We start from the raw sequence: 20,349 nt of genomic DNA, 5'->3' as shown, positions 1-20,349 counted from the left end.
TTCGCAGGGGTAGCTGAGCGTTTATTGTGCATTGTTTCGGCACAAGGGTGAATGAATGAATGCTATAGCAACAAATTGCAACGTCACGCGAAAAACGGCAAGCAGCTCGAAACTTGCAGCGCGCTCCAAAGCAGAAAGGACGCACGAAAACAACCTTCAGTGCTGCGGAATGGGCACCTCCATTCCATTCCAATTCCATTCCGGGGAATTAGAACTTGCCGCAATTCCATTCCTTTCAATTCCTCGGAATGAAAAACTTTAGCCCATTCCCACTCCGGGAATGGCCGGGCAGTTCAATTCCATTCCTGTAATTCCTCAACGCAGGAAAGGCATCTTGATAGTTTTATCGAGTTAAGAATGAACGCCCCATAAAGCTGATGTCATCAGATGCATTAAGAACCGCAACAGTACGCAAAACACGTTACTAAGGTCGACGGATAGTAGATTGGTGGCATATCTCGTGCAGTACAAACACCTTACTACTTTCCACAGGGGCAGTTCTCCCGCTACCTGCATGGCCAGCGTGTTTGAATGAATGGTGATGTTTTAATGTTGTTCAAACTTAAATGTGTTAAAGGGACGCTAAAGAGAAACCGGAAGTTGATCTTCGATGGTAGATGATCTTATTACGATTACAACGGTACCAATGTTACGGCGAGCAGAGCTTTCGTAAGCGAGAAAATAGCAAAAAACCGAAGGACGGGTGCTGACGCCCCTTCGGCTTTCCCGCACTAGGCGCTCGTGACGTAAAAAATCACAAACGCAGACGGGCCGCGATTGGTCGACAGTGACTAAATGCTGCTAACAGAAACGCCCGATGACACTTCTCTTAAACGTCCATAAACAGTACTCGGCACCTATTTAAGTCGTGCCACTCAAGGAAGTACAAATTTAACGCAACTAAAATAAAGGTCCATTCGTTTCACCTGCACTTCGTGAACCGGTTCACGGTGGCGCTGAACTCCGGCATTCGTTTCACGAGTTCAACATGGCGGCGTCTGCACCGCGGTATTCGTTTCGAAAAAGTGCAGCCGTCGTGCAAGGCTAGTTCACGAAATCCCTGCACTTACTCGTGAGGTAGTGCCGAGTCCGTGCAGCACAAGATGGCTGTAACCGCAGCAGACGACGGAGCCGACTGCATTCGTGGCTATTTTAACGGCGCCCAACAAATACGTCAGTGAATGTTTTCCGGTAGTTTGAAATGCCAGGCAGCGTAAGCGGCGGCGACTTTTACGAATCACAACCTCCACAATTCGCGAGACAGCCGACCGTAGCAGAGGGCTTGCACGACATCTGCACTCTCGTATTCGTTTCGGCATTTCGTTGCTGCTGCACTTTCTGAAACGTTCCCTGCACGACGACGGCACTCTGACGTCACCACCATGAACCAGTTCAGATAGTGCAGGGTGAATCGAATGGACCTTAAATAAAGAAGAAAAAAACGGCATGGCGCTGCGTGTGGCCTGATGGTTTCGGTTTTGCTCCGCGCACAGCGTGCATGTTTCGCCCAATTCGCCATCGTCGCGCTCCAGCGTTGCAGTTTCGTTGGTTTCGTTGCGTGGCTTGTTAATTTAAGATTGATAATACCAAAATGACAGCCGCCGGTGTGCGTTGACCTGTCGGCTGGAAACCTTTCCCACTGGTATTAGCACTGCGCGGAAGCATCGAGCCCGTCATTTGCCTGGAAGGTGCTTGGTAAACCTGGTTGAGTAACCGAGGCGGCCTGTCGTCGCGGAAACCGGACGGGGCAGTCGACTCTTTCTGCGCGGCGTTGTGAACGTGAGGCGGAGACGCTGAAAGGGTTCTTATCACGCCAGGGCCCGTCTTCACATGAACGCATGCAGCACAAGCGTTTCCAGGTGCTCGAGAACGTGGCCGTCATGGAAGGTCTCCGAAGTCAACGACCCTCCGGACCACTGTCTAGACTCAACGCGTACCTCGTCGGCGGGGGTTCTCGGAATCAAGTCGCCAAAGCGTGGGACTTGTACATCGTCATTGCGTGGGGCATTTGTAGACCCCATTGGGCACCTCGGTCGTCCATGCCCACCATCGAATGATACGCTAACGTGTTCTCCTCCCTGGAAATATCGGCTTGAAGGCAAGCGATGTGGACGACGGCGTGAGCCGGCTGTACAAACGGCCCAAGGCGTCTGCTCAAGGGCAGCGGCAGTGTCGACCCAACTGTATCGTTTCATGTGGTGCCGAGCGATGAGCCCCGTCGTTCGCAATGACTCAACGCTGTGTCCATTATTAGACGACAGAAGGAGCCAGAGAAACCGATGCTATGTTCTCTGCACTTATCGCCATCGGATTATGTGTCCTGCGCTCGGGAAGGCTCTCGGCGTGCCTAAAAGGGGAGTCCTTTCCCAATCAGCTGTGCCGTCCAGTCATTACCGCCACAGGTGTACTTGCAGGAGCAAACCAGCGTCTCGGTGAGTGTCGAATCCCACTTATGATCGCCACCGTAAACGTGTACCGAGTAGGCGCGCCACTTTTTCCTCTTGTTTGGTTTTTCAGGTTGCTAAATTGCCGAATCCGCGATCGAGGGCGACGCGGCTTGTGTAACTGTGGAAATCCAAGCTGGGGTAAGTTCAGGGGCGTAGCCGGGGGGGGGGGGGGTTGGGGGGGTTCAACCCCCCCCCCCGAAATTTTTCAGTTTTGCTTGCGTATATATACACGCGCACATACAAACGCACGCACGAACATACATAAAGTATGGTTGAACCCCCCCTGAAAAAAATTTCTGGCTACGCCCCTGGGTAAGTTGAGGTCGTCCTCATGAGCAGCAGTAGTCTATTGCAGGGATAAAGTGCATTAAGAGATTGTGTGCATTACAAAACTGTACAAAGGTCCGAACGAGTGTTTGACGTCCAACAATGTGAAACAATTCAAACTTTTCGTGTGTGCGACAGAGAATTGGTTCTGCTTTCCAGGACAATTGCGTTGCAGAGACTGAGAGGTCGCAGGATGACGTAACCAGTGCACCATTTGGAAGCCACAGAGAGGTACTGGCAATGCTTACGGTATCATATATCGTGGTACTCCACGGTACAAAGCAGTCCGAACTAAGCTTGACTGCTCTGTGCATATAGAAATGTGGCAGTTCACTCGAAACTGGCTCAATTTCTGTCATGGCAGCAAAGATTATTTGCCTTCCAGGCCGTCGATTCCTACATGGACACTGCTGAGGATGATGGAGTCGGCTGCCCCATGGAAATACACTCAGAGGTAGGTGAAGTCGCGAGCGCACCATGAGCGTGGCATCTAAATCATGCCCTACTTGACATGCATGTTACGATAGTTAAGTTAAACCTGTCATTTACGTTCGTCGTACAGTCACTTCACGCAATACCAATTTTGGTGTATCTCAGGCTAACGAACTGGTCGCGAGAGTAGGATGAGCGTGGCATGTAAATCATGCCCTACATGACAGGCATGCCATGATTGTCGTGTTGCCCCCTGTAATTTATGTTCATCGTACAGTCACCTCACACACTACTAATTTTGGTGTATATCAAGCTAACAAATTTTGGTGTATATCAAGCTACTGCAAATATGGTCGGGCCTGCTCAATCAATTTTTTGCCAGTGTGTTCCTGTCCCCTACATTAATAAGTTAAATCTATATTGTGGCTAAAATCTATTGTAGTGATCCAAAGGAATTGGTTGGAGAAGGCGGAAAAGAAGAGGCTAGAGGAAGAGGTAGAAGAGGCCAGGAGGAATGTAAATAAAATGGCTGAAAGCAAACTGCTTTCGTTGGAACTTTATATTTGGCGCAGCCTTTGACAGGATCCGGAAGATGTGGGTGACCTTCTACCTCACACAGCGGGACGGCGAGCCACTGATTGCAGGCTACGAGCTAGACGGCGAGGACTTCGTTGCGACGTCAGAAGAGATGACAACACCTGGCCGAATCGAATCCATCGCCACCATTGCCAAAGAGCCAATCAGCGACATCATCGCCAGAGGTACTGTGAAGGCAAATGTACCTTTTTCGGAGTTCGAAGCCTGGGAAAAGCAAAACACCATTAAGGAGCAGCTGCCGAGCCATTCTGATGCAATTGCAGATACGTCAAGCTGGTCGAACATTCTTTCTCAGTTCACTGGGTTGCAAAAGCAGCAACTACAGCACCAGCAGGCACTCTTGACTGTTCTGGCATCAGACAGGACTCGTCACATGACAGTAAACCCGGACATCTTTGACGGCAGTTCCGGTGTAGATTACTGGTTGAACGCATTTGAGTGTGCATGTGAACAGAATCATTGGTACACGGACTGCGACAAAATACGAAATATGCGAGCATGCCTTTCTGGAAATGCCAAACAATGGTTTGACTTGCGTTTTGCCCAACATAAAGAAGATTCATGGCAATCATGGAAGGACAGCTGTGTCAGTGCCTTCAGAAAGAATGCGGTAGAATTATGGGACATAGCCATCAAGTATGAACAAAACAGCGACAACCTAGTCGACTATTTCTTCATAAAACAACAACTGCTGTATAACGCTGATCCGAACCTTCCAGAATCATGCATCGTGCCACTTATAATACAGGGAATGAAGAAAGGAAGTCGAATGCAAATGGAACTCAAGGCACCTGTAACGTCTGAGGAGCTGCTTCATGGCTTGAAGTACATTAGTTCTGACTCTACAGATGCAATCGGGTTGAAAGATCCCCCACCGCAACCTCATGAAGCAGTATCCTCTAGAAAAGGTGTCTTCCCGCACGAGAATTGCGTGACAGATCAGCCGTCACGTCAATTCTATGAGACTGACACTTTACTTGGAGAATCGTCGCATAATTGTGTGCAGGGGCATTTATTGGAGCGAGAGACCGTTTTTATTGTAAGCCCAAACATTCTCTTCGCTGCGATGGTTGTCAATGGTTCCAGCGTTTCAGCGTTGATCGACGCAGGTGCTTCAGTGAGCCTGATTAACGAGGAGATGGTATCTAAAGATGACATCTGTCCAGGAAAACCAATCAGGGTGTGTAGCTATGATGGAACTTGCAGGGAGTTCACAAAATGGACCGAGGCAGAAGTTCGCTTCAGAGGCCGGGTAGTACGGGTGAAAAGCCTCGTAATGTCGGGTGTTAATTTTGATTTCCTTCTGTCCCGACCCGACATGAAACTTCTGAAAATAAACATACTGTGGAACGATGTCATAACGACTGACAATGTCGAAAGTTGCTCCCATATTACAGGAACGCATCCTAAAATTGTAAAGTGCGCCGACGAAGTCACGTCGAAGTACGCGGAACTCATTTCTGTTGGCACCTATCCCACAGCTACCACAGCAATCGAAGTTCCCTTCGAACTACGCGACAAAAACGTCGTAAGAAAGAAGCCATATGCCTTGAGTCACGAGAAGAAGACTTGGTTAAGACAGGAGCTTCAAGGCATGCTAGACGCGGGCATCATTCGACCATCCACGTCTTCGTTTGCGTCACCAATTACAATAGTGCCTAAAGAAGATGGGTCGTTCCGGTTATGCACAGATTACCGACTCATCAACCGGCAGACAGACTTGTTTCCTTTCCCAATGCCAAGAATTGATGAGATAATTGACGAGACCGGTGGGTGTGAATGGTTCTCCAGAATAGACTTGTGTAAAGGATATTGGCAGGTACCTTTGAGGGAAGACACAAAGAAGTTTACGGCGTTCGTTACACCATTTGATGTGTACGAATACAACCGGCTCCCATTTGGGTGGAAGAATTCAGGTGCATTTTTCCAGAAAATGATGAACTCCGTACTGAAAGAGTTTATTGGGAAGTTTTGTAATGTGTACGTCGACGACATCTTAGTTTATTCAAGGACCAAAGACCATGCGATCCACCTGTCGGCAGTGCTGCAAGCGCTCAGTGATGCACAACTAAAAATTAATGCAAAGAAAAGTGAGTTCTTTTGCCGGACTGTAGTATTTCTCGGCAGGCGCTTTGACGGCAAGACAAAGAGTACCAAGGAAGAAAGTGTGCAGCGAATCAGGTCTCTTGCGAAGCCCCATGACGTTCATTCCCTTCGTGTGTTTTTAGGTCTTGCAGGACACTTCAGAGCATTTATAAAAGACTACGCTAAAAAGGCGAAGTGTCTCACCACATTAACCCAGAAAGGCGTCCCGTTCATGTGGTCTGACGAATGTGAACGAGCCTATTTTGAACTGGTTACAATCATTTCTTCTGACCCTGTGCTAACGCTGCCAGATTTCACGTTACCCTTCGAGCTCTACACCGATGCTTCACACTACGGAACTGGAGCTGTTCTTTACCAAAGAGATGACAAGGAGCCGGCATCCCGACAACTACAAGTAATCGGATATTTTTCGTACACGTTTACAAAAGCCCAAATTAATTACTGCACCACAGAGAAAGAAGCTCTGGCAGTTGTCATGGCCTTGAGATATTTCAGGACATACTTGGAAGGCAGATGTTTTAAATTGTTCACCGACAACCAGGCCTTGACTTATCTGCTTCATCTCGCACAGCCAAAAGGGAGAATTGCACGATGGACAAGCGAGATCCAACAGTACACCTTCGAGGTAGCTCATCGCCCTGGACAAAATCACCAGGATGCTGATGCCTTGTCCAGACTGCATATACCACAAGAAACAGAAGCTGAACACGTGAACTTCATAAGGCTGTGGGAAGGTACAGGAAAGTTGACATTTAAGAACGGAAAGGTACACGTGCCGGCGACAGAAGTGCAAGCTATTCTGAGGCTGTACCATAACAGTCCAGAATCTGGAGGACATGATGGATTCTGGAGAACGTACAGAAAGCTCACTGCAAGATTCACTTGGCCGAACATGAAAGTGGATGTCGCTAACTACATTAAGACATGCCACGAATGCCAGCTCTTCAAAGCAAAGTTTAGGCCACGAGGGAATAAAATGGTAATGCCGGTGTACTCGGAGGTACCATTTGAAGTAATTCACCTCGACTTTGCAGAAGTCAAGAAGAAGGGCGAGGGCGTGCGCAAAACTCAAGCGTTTTTGGTTGCCGTGGACGAGTGCACACGCTATGTGGCTGCTAAGGCCGGCCGTGAAGATGCGAATTCAGTGATATCACTCCTGGAGTGGAATGTTTTCAAGGATGTCAGAGTTATTGTTGCTGACAATGGACCAGCTTTTCGAAGTCTTAAGCTTCAACGATGGGCAGAAGAAAGAGGTATTAAACTACGTTTTCCAGCACCATACCACCCTGAAGCTAATTCTCTTGCAGAGAGGATGATTAGGGACTTGAAGATGTTTATGTCTTTATACCCAGACTTCAAAGGCGGGTGGAAGTGTGCTCTGGAGGCGGCTGTATACCATCACAATCGCTCCTATACTGCAGGACTTGGATGCAGCCCCAACTTTGCGGCTTTTGGAAAATCAAGCTGGTTGCCTGCTGATCAAGAGCTTGGGTTGGTTGACAAGATCGTTCTCAAGGAAAAACCCATGGCGGAAGAAAAGAAACAACGATATCGCCAGACGGTGAAAAGGAACTTCGATAAGCGTCATCGATCAGAGATACCCGATGTGCAGCCTGGAAGCATGGTTCTTGTGCGCAAAGGTCTTGACTCGAAGTCTCCGTTTACGGGTCCCTACTTCGTCACGAAGATCGCGAAACAACAAGGCATACTGAAGACAGTATATTACGAGGGACCTCGTGGCAAGATCGAAGAGGCGTCTCTCTCAAATATACTTCCATACCATCTCCGGAGAGATGGAAACAGGAGCTTGGGAGGATGTAGTGATCCAAAGGAATTGGTTGGAGAAGGCGGAAAAGAAGAGGCTAGAGGAAGAGGTAGAAGAGGCCAGGAGGAATGTAAATAAAATGGCTGAAAGCAAACTGCTTTCGTTGGAACTTTATATCTATATAGCCCACTATCGTCGGTATACAGGAGTAAACTTTGTATTTGGCTCTTATAGAATGGAACATTTCATTTGGGCTTGAATTAGCTCGTAAAAGAAGTCTAAAACGATTCGAATGTACGATATAGTAATATTTTCCCATAAAATTAATATCCTCCCTGTGCTTCCGTCGGTGCCGCCCTTCGTCGCTTGCGCGTAATGGCGATGACTAGACTTGAAGAGCGAGTGGTGCTTTATGGCAAAAGGGGGCGCCCTATTCTGGACTGGCGGCATCGTTTTCTTGTTCCTGGCACCTATTTAAGGCCTTGAAAAGTGCTCCAGCTCTTCTTCTTCTGAGCTCGTTTTATGCCGTGCCATTTCGGTTCACTTCTTCTTCGTCAAGGAATAGATCGGTGCCCAATATCTTCATTTAATATAGCTTTTATTTCAAATATACCGTCTTGGAGCGCAACAACGACATGATACTGTAGCGCTAAACTCGAAAAGAAACACTAAGAGGCAAAAAGAAGCTGTAAAAAAATTAATACGGCCTCTTACGAGTCTTGCCCTACAACGTCATGTTCTTCAGTAAGTGCCAACTCACCCTAAAAAAAAACTCATTGTGGAACGTAAACACGATAGCAAAACGAGGACACAAATGGAGCAGATTGGATGAGACCATGTTGGTTGTTTTGGTCACGATTGTTGACGCAGCGCTGGTTTAATGAATGTGGCTCGGTTTGATTGAAACAGATGCAGCATTTGGCTCATTTTTTATTAGAAACTGCCTTTTTGAGTTCATGTTACAATCAGGAATTGCCCCATTTTAATTCCAACTGTTTTAGAAGTTAAAGATACTTAGGCGTGCTTTACGCTCCCGTGAAATTTATAACAGTTTCGGTTTCTGCATTTGGCTCTTTCTGAAAAAAAAAAAACGCCACATTTGTTCCCTGTGCCTTATATATATATATATATATTGTAAGCACATTTATCGTACTTCATCGTTCTCACTTGTACATAACCATCATCATCGCCATTGGGTTGGTTGGTTGCTGTTCTGAGCCGAGGCAGACATCGCGGAATAAACGCTGCTGCTGACCCTGCCTGGTGAAGTCTTCCTGCGTCTTTCAGAGGCGCAAGCGGCGACCGGATCGTAGCTCCAGGTGGGACACGAACGTAGGAGGACGTCGGGATCTTGACACACCTCCACCACTCTGAAAGACGCAGGAAGACTTCACCAGGCAGGGCCAGCAGCAGCGTTTATTCCGCGATGTCTGCCTCGGCTCAGAACAGCAACCAACCAACCCAATGGCGATGATGATGGTTATGTACAAGTGAGAACGATGAAGTACGATAAATGTGCTTACAATATATATATATATATATATATAAGGCACAGGGAACAAATGTGGCATTTTTTTTTTCAGAAAGAGCCAAATGCAGAAACCGAAACTGTTATAAATTTCACGGGAGCGTAAAGCACGCCTAAGTATCTTTAACTTCTAAAACAGTTGGAATTAAAATGGGGCAATTCCTGATTGCAACGTGAACTCAAAAAGGCAGTTTCTAATCAAGAATGAGCCAAATGCTGCACCTCTTTCAATCAAACCGAGCCACATTCATTAAACCAGCGCTGCGTCAACAATTGTGACCAAAACAACCAACATGGTCTCATTCAATCTGCTCCATTTGTGTCCTCGTTGTTTTGCTATCGTGTTTACATTCCACAATGAGTTATATATACATACATACATATATATACATATACGGGACATGACGGCAACGGCGACAGCGAAAATCAGCCGATAGTGTCCATATAACTACTATCGCAATAAAAAAAGATGATTTTGCACAACAATGGGCACTCAAGTCAATGTTAAAACATACATTCACACACTACCATATATGGTCTAAACATATTACCAAAGATGTTTGCAAATAGTGTAGAACTGGCTTTCGATGTAGCAACACAGAAGTCAGTATAGAGATTAACCGATTACAGTAAAAGCTCGTTAATTCGACCCTCGTTAATTCGGAAAATCGGATAATTCGGACGTGTTCCCTGGTCCCGGCCACCATATGCATTGTTTAATGGCATGAAGCTCTCGTTCATTTGGTCCCATTTGGCCGCAACCCCATTAATTCGGACGACCCCCGGAGCGCGAAGTTATGAAAAAGAGCGAAAACGGCGCTCGCAGAGAACTGGAACGATGCGGCGCTGTCCGCCTCGCTATCTTCATCAGTTAGTGACCACGGTTTTGTCCACATGCAGGTCCGGCACTGTGCAGCTTCGTTTTAACTAGATGCAATGCGCACGCAACGTCACAAAGCTTAAACGTGGTGGAAGCTGTTGAAGATGAAGAGCTTTCAGCCGCGGGGTATGCTGGCATAAAACTTGTTCACTACATCTTGATGAACGAACGGTCAGTTGCCGGCTACTTTACGTCCGAAAGAACTATCTTCACGTGCGCGAGGTGGTGATGGTGGTACATAATGAGGGGTGCTGAGAATGTTTAGGGCTAATTAACACGGCAGTGTGGCCCCATGGTCGCACTGAGAACGAAGTCACAGGATGACGAAAATTGCTGCTTGTACACTGGTCTGACCCAAAAGAGAAGTACAGGATCTACGTATTCATAAAGAAAATGAAAGTGTACTGATTTAACAACATTTGTTTATTGTTTTCCTGACACTTTCGATAATTCTGAATTCGGTTAATTTGGACATTTCTTCCGGTACAGAAAAATCTGAATTAACGAGCTCTTATTGTACACCTGTGTCACACGGGCACTGTTGAAAAGTCATCCAGTCGATGGCCATTGATACACCAGAACTCTATCGACTCAATGGAGTTGTGGCGCTGCTAGAGGGCAGTTTTCAACAGCCATGTATCAGGTGTTTCAGCAATGGTTCAGGTGTTTCTCACAAAAATTGTGCGGCGCTGCAGATCTCTATGTTTTCATGTCACCAAAAGTTAAATGACTAAATCTGCTTAAAGGCACAAATATGTCATTTTTGTTTAAACATTTTAATAAATTGCCTTACGATGCCATACACATATGTATAACTTTTAACTTGTTGAGCAGCAAGACTGTGGCAACGTTTGCACCACTTGGTGTGGCTGCCACATGGCCTCAACCACACAGACGCATCACTGCTGTCGAGAGTATGTGCCATTTTCTCATTTCAACTAACAAAATACTTTATTATATAATTGATATCACTCGCATATAGTACTGTTTTTAGAGCATAATGGTTTGATCTTTAATTTAGTACGTTGAGTCAAGCACACCATGAATGAGAGGGCACGTTCTCACTGTTTCCGCTTCTGTTGCTCAATGGCCATCAGGGTTCCATTAAACAAAGTTGTGGGGTGATCCATTGATTCGAGAGACTATTGACTCGGTAGCCTTCGAAATCGTTTATGTAGCAGCTTGAACTTGACCTTTGAGTCAAAGGACTACCGCAGTGGTGTAAATCCAGAAAAATCGCAAGGGGGGACACACATCTCGTCACGGTGGCCATTTTGTTTTTATAAATATCGGTGTTATTTTTGCTTATATAAAAGATTAGAGAACTTTTTAAAATAAAATTAAACGGCGAGCATGGGTTCCCAGCTCGCGTTATTGCATTGTTTTATTGACTCTTCTCTGAAACCGGTCGAGCGGCAATTGCGGTTTCAATAGTCTCACACAGCTGAGAGGTACTGAGAGAGAGAGACATAACTTTATTTGTGTCCTTGCTGGGGTCAAGGGAGGCGGGGGCCGGGAGACTAGCCCTACCGGAGCCCCCTTCCTCAGGCAGCGGCCAGACCTTGGGTCTTGGCGGCGTCTTCGGCCAGCCGGACTGCCCAGAGTTGGTCATCCGGGCACGCGCTGAGCAGCATAGCCTCCCACTGCTCAGGCGTGGTTATCTTAAGTTTAGGGTTCTTGCTGTGTTTGGTGGTGTGTGTCGCTGTGGGACAAGCCCAGATAATGTGGTCGAGGTTGGCGCGGGCCATCCCGCAAGCTTTGCACTGTGGTGTGTAAACGTCCGGGTATATGCGACTGTACAGCGTGGGTGTAGGGAATGTTCGCGTCTGTAATAATCGCCATGTTGTCGACTGTTGCTTATTTAGCGACTTGTCAGGGGGTGGGTACTTCAATCTTGCCCTACGGTAATGCATGACAATTTCACCATACGTGACCATTCTTTCTTTCGCGTGGCCGCACCAGGACTCGACTTCTTACCGTATAAACTTGTCTAAGGGCCGCACTGTTTTTCCGCGATTTTGTTGAGGTGCGGTCCTTCCTCGGAGGTGTGAAAAAAACCTATTTAATCGTGCCATATATCTGCCTATAACACAATCACAAGCGGTTGTGCTATAGGCACTCGTCGAAATGAACGGCGGCACAAAGGATCAACGGCACCGGCGAGAAAAGCGCCAAGATCTCCCAGATAGTGCCGCGCGCCCAAAGCTCACAGGTAGCACCGCTTGATGAAGGCGCAGGACAGCTATAGCCGCCTGGTCGCTGCCGCAAAATGCGCCATACGCAAGACGCAACGGCGCCGCCGTTTGTTGGCGAGATTTCTTTTTTTCAAAATTTGGACTGCCAAGTTGGGGGAGGCAGGCCTTACACGAGCGCGGCCCTTAGTCGAGTGTATACGGTAGTCCTCAGCCTGCTGGGCTCATCGGGAGGGTAGCTGCTCTGAACACAGTACCTACACGCTACAAAATAAACAGGCATTACAGAAAGTTGAGTGCACTATACTTATCTGTCAAGTAATTCAAACATATGATGTTTGAAAAATAAATCTCAAGGGGGGGGACATCTGCAAATGGTGTCCCCCCCAGGCTGAACACAAGGGGGGCCAGGAAATGCCTGACCCCCCCCAGGATTTACGCCAGTGGACTATCAGTTGAAACGCCTTCCAAAGGCCTTTGTGACAGGAGTATCAGATTCCAGGGATGGTGTACCTTGGAGCTCACAAGATTCTGTTTTTCATAGATTAAAGCAACACGCTACTCATTTTGTTCCCTGTGCCTCCTGAGTATGTGTCTACTCAGCGTGCCCTCCCAGGCAGTTACAAAGGGGCACTTTTCACACTTGAATGGCTTGTCACCCGTGTGAGTGCGCGTGTGCCTCACCATGCAAGAACTACGAGAAGTGACGTACGGGCACATGTCACATGTATGCAGCTTGCCTCCTGCATGTATTCGCATGTGGTTCTCCAAGGCATTGCTGTCACCTGCTTTGTATGGGCACAGGTCACACTTGTACAGTTTTCCACCAGGATGTGTCCGTTGCATGTGACGAAAGAGATTATATTTTTTCGCGAATTTCCCTAAACAGATGGGGCATTGCATATGCCTTTCGTCGATGTGATTCAGCACGTGGTCCTTCAATGTGTACTTCGATTTCGTTGTGAAAGGACACAGATAGCAACGCAGTTGCTCCACTTCTCCTCTCATGGCAACAGCGTTGTTCACCTTCTCGGCACTGTCATTTGCTCCACTACGCTGGTCCACTGCCTCCCTCGAGGGGAGACGCGAGTCATTCTGACCGTCGGCACTGTCCATTGCTTCACTATGCTGGTCCACTGTCTCCCTCGAGGGGAAATGCGAGTCATCCTGACTCTCGGCACTCTCCGTTGCTCCACTATGCTGGTCCACTGTCTTCCCCAAGGGGAGATGCGTGCCATCCTGACTCTCGGCACTGCCCGTTGCTCCACTATGCTGGTCCACTGCCTCCCTCGAGGGAAGATGTGAGTAATTCTGACTCGGTGCGCATGATGACTCGGCAACTGCAGGGTGAGAGGGTGTGAAAGTACAATTTGCACTGTTCCATTCAAGTACACATGGTAAACAATGTGGATAAAAAAGCTAATAGCTGAGTTAAAGCTGTTGAGGTTGATACCTAATATTATTGTGATAGCAATTATATGGACACTCTCGGCTGATTTTTGCCGTCGCCGTCTGTCGACGCCGTCATGTCCCGGATATATATATATATATATATATATATATATATATATATAAAACAGGCGCAAAGACAAATAAAGCAGAAGAAAAAATTTCTGAAGTACCCGACCGCGGATCCGAACCAGCAACCCCTCGCACCCCAGCGTGCTGCGTTAGACAACTCAGCCACACGCCATGTATGCGGCGGCGAAATAACGGCAAGCTATTTATATACACCATGTACCGCTGGTGGTAAGCAAATGTCGGAGGAGCGTGAGCGTGTTTTCTATCACGCAACGCTCCTAATTTTCTTTCAATTTGTAGACTGCCCTTGAGTCGTGCACGACAAAGTGGCCCTTTTCTGTACCACTCGTGATGTGAAAGGAAAAAAAAAAAAAGAAAACACCGGGAACACCTTGCATGAGACGCCCCCGTGTGGCTGGAGACGCAGGGGTAACTCCACGCGCCACAGTTTAAAAGAAAAAGAAATATCTAAGAGCATCTGATTCTCCATTGTCGACACTTGCAGACGCAGCGCTCCTAATTTTCTTTTATTTCGAATACCACCCTTGAGATGTGCACGACAAAGTGGCCATTTTCTGTACCAACTCGGGATGTGGAAGGAAAAAAAATAAAGACAAAGAACACCGGGCACACTTTGCATCAGACGTCCCCTGTGGTAGGAGACGCAGAGGGTCACTCCACGTGCCGCAGTTTAAAAGAAGAAGAAATATCTAAGAGCGTCTAAATTCTAAATTTCCCCACTTATATTAACCGCCGATTTCATGGCCAATCCCCCATAGTGGGTAAGAGCCAAGAATTAAGGGTCAAGCAAGCAAGCAAGCAAGCAAGCAAGCGTCTGATTTTCCATTGTCGACACTTGCAGTGTGTTGCTCAAGCACATAGGCGTAACAACTGTGGCAGTTAACGCTTGCCCTGTGCATGCCTGTGCGTTCATTTAGGGCGTCCTTCTTTGTGCTTCGGCGGCACGCTGCAAGTATCGAGCTGCTTCTGGTTTTTCGTGTGACATTTCGATTTCTTGCTATCGCATTCATTGCTTCGCCCTTGCGGCGAAACTGTGACTTTTTTGGTTTAAGTACGCAAAACTTAACACACAACTTTTCCTTCGGTGATTTGGTGTTTATGACACAACATTTCTAAGGCAGAAATAAGGTAAACAGAACAACAACAGCACGGTACAGTGCGTAAGGATAGATTAACTTCTTCCTGCTCCATCCTTTATCGTTGTTCTTTGCTGTACACATCATGAAAACTAATGCAAAGCCTGTGGTTGGCATATCCTAAGCATTAGAGGAAGTTTTCATTTATCAGTTCAGAAAATGAATTATTGAAAGGAATTCTAACAATTCGCTTATTAAATCCTGAAGTTGTGTATTGAACAACCTAGGACAAGTTTACGGTAGATACGGTAATTACTCTAATCACAGTTACTGCCACTAGAAAGAAATTGTTTTCTTGAAGTTGTTTTCTTCATTCTTATTTATAGCTTACTTCGCAGAGCCCAAGTTACAGGAGGAAAGGTTTGAAGACTGTTCAAATTACCTCTTTGCTTACACAGTCCACATGCTTTTCAGTTGATGACATATCGATAACAGATCACCCCATGTGTCGTACGTTCTGTGTGAGTGAAAGCACGCATGGACAGCCAAACATCTTGGCTCATGCAGAGAGGAAATGCACTGGCCGTCTTTTGGTGTGTGAAAGGAAATAGCAAGTGGGGTTGCATCACCCCAGAAGGAACTACGAACATTGATTGGCCGGGCATGGTTGCATGCGCCCCATCTTCACAGACTGCTTGTGCAGACTGCTCATACCTCTCTACATGCTGCATTCCCACTGTTTACGTAGAAGTGATAGATAGCACAAAGGTTGCTTCGCTCGCTGCCGTGGTCGTGTTTCCTTATGGCAGTGTTTTGTTGATTTACGCCAGGTCAGATGCTGAAAAGAGTCAGCCACTAGCCTTACCTCGTATAACATTCCAAATCGTTGTTGTCACAATTATTGCTGTGCCCTTGCGGAAAAACTGTAACTATTTTCCTTTATTACACCATTCTAGAGCATGAATGGTGCAAAAGACCACTGTCTATGCAATTTAGCAAAACTGTTCCACCACTGAGACTGTAATGCACATACAAATACAATGGCCATTTACCAGCTTCTTTGAGACAACATAAGTGTGCAGCATATAAAAGGGCACAGCAGGCATACATGGTGTGCTTTATGTCAAGTTCCCTTGGACGGTAATGCTCATTTGTGGTAAGCCTGAAGTGGCTTTAACCCTTTGCAGTCTGTTGCTGATTGCTGTCTGACAACGGAACACGGCTGTAGCAGTCCACTGTCGACCACTGCCTGACGAGGGTGTTTGGGGTTGAATTTTGGGGGTTCTCTTACTGCGAAGCGTGCGCATTCTCCCCGTACATGGTGCACCATCCCCCCCCCTCTTAAGGAATAAACTTCATTTTGTCGATGCTTACTTTTTTTTGTACAAGGATGCAGTACATTATTCAGCTTGGGCATTGTGGATATCCGAGTGCTCTCACTGGCACGCTATTCGGTGTGAAGCATGGCCGTTTCATCACATGCCTTTTACGACAGTAATGAGGCATTTAGGCCCGTATTCACAAGCCAACCCGAACTTAACGCTATAAGGCGCTCTTTTATAAGGAGGGTAAACGCTTAAGGACTTGAAACGGTCACAGTGCATTCAAGAAACTCGCCTTATTCGGTTTTAAAGCCCCCTATTGAAGGTGGCCTTGTCATAAGGAACAAGCAAGGGAGCGAGGCTATGAACTATCCTGGCCTCAGTGTTGGTTTATTAGCAAGAAAACATAGCTGCCTGCTCCTCAAAGCAATAAAATAAATGAAGGAACGCATGCCCGTGTAAGTTGTGGAAGGGAACACGTCATGTATGGCCACGCACTGTACTTATTTTCTTTGTTAAAGCTTTACCGTTGCCATAGCAACCAGCAGCTCGCGGAGACGCGCTGCTGAAGGAGCCCGCGGAGAGAGACGTGCTGGTCCACGAAGCGTCGGTTTCAATGAGATCCCCGACAGATGAGAGCAGTTTTTGTATCATTAATATCAATAAGGAGTTGGGTATAGAACGCAACAGGAAAAATAAGTACTATTCCCAGAGTTTTTCTTGCACAGTTTGTGTTTTTCGTTGCAGCACCGCAAACTGGCAAAAGAGTTTCAGACAGGAGCAGCCAGAAAGTGGGGAGAAGTTTTAGAGCGCAAAGGGTCAAGTTGTCCACCGACCTCTCTCATGGGCTTAATTACTATGGAGTTGGTGTAGGTTCACATAGGCACACTGCAGGATGGTCCAGTGAACCAACACTCCCTAGATAAGCCCTCCTACTGCACTTAGACTCATTAGCATAACATCGTACTTTCTCTCATGTTGCACTACATTGTGACATGATTGATTGTAAGCATGTGCAACCCCAACACACATATTGCATGGTAATATGGTATATATTATGTTATATGGTACGTACACATTAATGGTGGGGGAGGCAGAGGAAGCAAGTTGCACTGTATGGACACCTCTCTGCGCACTTTCCAACCTGGCATCTGGCTTGCAGCATCCATGCTGGCCACTTGACCACAGAGACACCTCCTCTGCGCCATTCCTGTATTAGCCACTGCAAGTGATTTTAAGTAGCATAATTTCAACTTAATTAGGCTGCTGTGGCAATACATAAGAGCAAACAAAGTCAAGCCTCTCATTATTTTGACAAGGAGGACTGACATAGACTAAAGAACCGGACTTAGGTGGCAACCTGCATATTCCTGGATCGGGGAAACCGCCAACATTGGTCTAGCATGTATTTAACAGGGTAGGCTAGCCATTCGATCAAGAATTCACACGGTCCCTTGTGTGACCATTGACCATGCTTGACCATGCTTGACCATTGAGTCATTGAGCATTTGGAAGGCAGGCCTTCCAAATGCTCAGCGACTCAATGGTCAAGCATGATCTGCTACACAGGGGGTTTCGAAGGCCATCTAGTCAGTATAGTCTATCAGGTCAACAGAGCACTACACAACTCTATCGAAACTTCGATGGCCATTGAGCAACGGAAGCGGAAACAGCACGAGCGTGCCCTCTCATTCAGTGTGCTCGTACTCACCATTAGAAAAAAGGAATCTAACCAGTGTGCTTGAAAAGCAGTACACGTGAGTGTTAGAAATTATTTAATAAAGTGTTTTTGTTACTTGAAACGTGCGAACTGCACATACTCTCGACAACAGCAATGTGCTTGTCTTCATAGCGCCGTCTTGCCTTGTCTCACTAGCCACAGTTTCTCTGCTTAACATAAAAAATCAGTATGTATTCATAACTATGAATAAACAATTTATTGACATGTCTAAACAAAAAAAAAACAGACACATTTGTGCTTTTAAGTGGTTTCATACCATTTAATTTTCGGTGACATGAATATGAAAATTAAGATCCGCAGCGCCACGTAATTTTTGCAAGAAACGCCTGAACCACTCAACGGTCGTTCAAAACTGCCGTGTAGCAGTGCGACAACTTCATCGAGTCGATGGAGTTGTGGCATTTCGATGGCTGTTGACTGGATGGCCTTTCAATAATGCCTGTGTGACACATGTGTAAGACCTTGATGGTGAAAACAATCTTCTTCCTTTTCTTCTCAGTCAAATGTGTTGATCTCTCCCCCCCCCCCCCCCCCCGCACCTCGTAAAGGTTTTCTGCACCGGAGGCATTCGAAGCTTTCTGCATCTGACATGGTTTTGCAGTGCCTCCGGCGGGGTCGGCCCACCTTTGACCAAGCGACAGTGACATGTGATGACATCCTGTGACATCAAGTTAAGTGATGTGATAGCGATGTCACGATGATGTGACAAATTTTGGTGACCTGTGGCGTCACATGGTGTCCCATGATTTTGTCATGCGACACAGGACTTCATCACATGATTTCTTGCATCACTTGTGTTGACGCCAGTGTTGCGGAATGGGCGCCTCCATTCCATTCCAATTCCATTCCGGCGAATTAGAACTTGCTGCAATTCCATTCCTTTCAATTCCTCGGAATTAAAAAACTTTGCGCATTCCCACTCCGGGAACGGCCGGGCAGTTCTATTCCATTCTTGTAATTCCTCAACGTAGGAAAGGCATCTTGATGGTTTTATCGAGTTAAGAATGAACACCCCATAAGCTAACGTCATCAGTTGTATTAAGAACTGCAAAAACACGCAAAACACGTTACCAAGGTCGAGGGATAGTAGCTTGGTGACGTATCTCGTGCAGTACTACCACCCTACTAATTCCCATAAGGGCAGTTCTCCCGCCACCTATAGTATTTGCATGGTCAGCATGTTTGAACGAATGGTGATGTTCTAATATTGTTTAAGTTAAAATGTGTTAATGCTAAAATGATGACATAGCGTATTTTTGTGCTGACAAAAGTAGTATTCAAGAAGACTAAGTAGTTTGGCCACGCGTCTGGAGCAGTCGTGAATATGAAGAAAACTAAGATTTAGTTAATGGGAAACAAAACCATCTAGATCTGCTGGTATTAGTTGGAACAGTGCACCGCTCGGGCACCTTGTGCCTTTGCATCTTGTGTCTTTGCAACTTAGAGAAGTGCTTTTTCGAATATGCACCCGAGTCGCCGACGGCGACAGACACAGAAATTGGCCGCGTATCTGCGTGCTCCGCCACAAATGCCGTGTAAAGACGACAGAGGAGGCACTGCGTCTACGCTGCGTGAGATATGGACGTCATCTGGCAATAGATCGGGAAACACGAGCTTGTGCAGAGGGTTTCCTTCCTCCGTGGCAGAGGGCGTTCGTCGGCGCGCATAGCATGGCATTTTCAGCGCAGCCGCAGCTTAAGAAACTAGGGTCTTTAGAACTATGTATCTATGTATTTTCTATTAAAGGAACACACGACCTAATACTTACCTGGTGATGTTGCACCTCAGATATGCGTAATATTTACTTTTTGATCGACAACGTTCACAAGTATGAACAGCCGTACCAGTTCAAGATGGGTGGGCGGTAAGCAAGTGGTTCAACTTTGGCCGGGTGGCTGAATCGGGTGACAGACAGACAAACAGAAAGACAGACAGACAGACCAAAATTTCTGCGTTTAAGTTCCCCAAGAAAGACTATCGTCTTTAAAAACAAAGAAATGAAGGGTGGTGAGACAGCAGGCGGCTGGGGCGCGGCCGAGGGGGAAAAAAACCAAGAGGCGTAATGGAGGGGGTATGCGGCTGCGATAGTTTCGCACGACGGATACCAATGGCATAGATCCTCGGTTGCGCGAAGAATCAACAAACTTCGGAGCAACACAGTAGGCTTGTGCGAATATTCGAGCACTTTGAATACTCGAACGAATAATACAGTATTTGAATTCTCTTCGAGTCGAATTTAAATTATTGAAAATTTCAAAGTATTCGAAATGAACGAATAGGTGTATATTAGTCTGCTTATAAACCCCTGTAAAGGTGGTTTCACTGCAGTGGAGGAGTGCTATACCGCGAATACACCTTTCCAGGAAATATCCGCACTGTCCGCTTGTAACCTCC

The 20,349-nt window shown here is 46.6% G+C and overlaps 1 protein-coding gene across 4 annotated transcripts in view; it reads right to left on the bottom strand.

The window, feature by feature from the left end:
- Nucleotides 1–20,349, bottom strand: part of LOC119372569 (zinc finger protein 157) — a 40,676-nt gene that overhangs the window by 11,991 nt on the left and 8,336 nt on the right. Inside the window, exons 3-4 of one of the 4 annotated variants that reach the window (XM_049419938.1) lie at nt 17,290–17,436; nt 13,060–13,614 (exon numbers count right to left, since the gene is read on the bottom strand). The exons of 1 other annotated variant lie outside the window; for it this stretch is intronic. In XM_049419938.1, coding sequence (XP_049275895.1) covers nt 13,060–13,614; nt 17,290–17,436 — 702 coding nt within the window. Of the gene's footprint in view, nt 1–12,803; nt 13,615–17,289; nt 17,437–20,349 lie in introns of those variants that run through there. 2 more of the 4 variants (XM_037643045.2, XM_037643046.2) reach the window with 2 other exon arrangements.

The sequence above is a fragment of the Rhipicephalus sanguineus genome, chromosome 10 (assembly GCF_013339695.2).
Source record: "Rhipicephalus sanguineus isolate Rsan-2018 chromosome 10, BIME_Rsan_1.4, whole genome shotgun sequence".
Lineage (NCBI taxonomy): Eukaryota > Metazoa > Arthropoda > Arachnida > Ixodida > Ixodidae > Rhipicephalus > Rhipicephalus sanguineus.
This window is presented reverse-complemented; position numbering and strand designations above follow the sequence as displayed.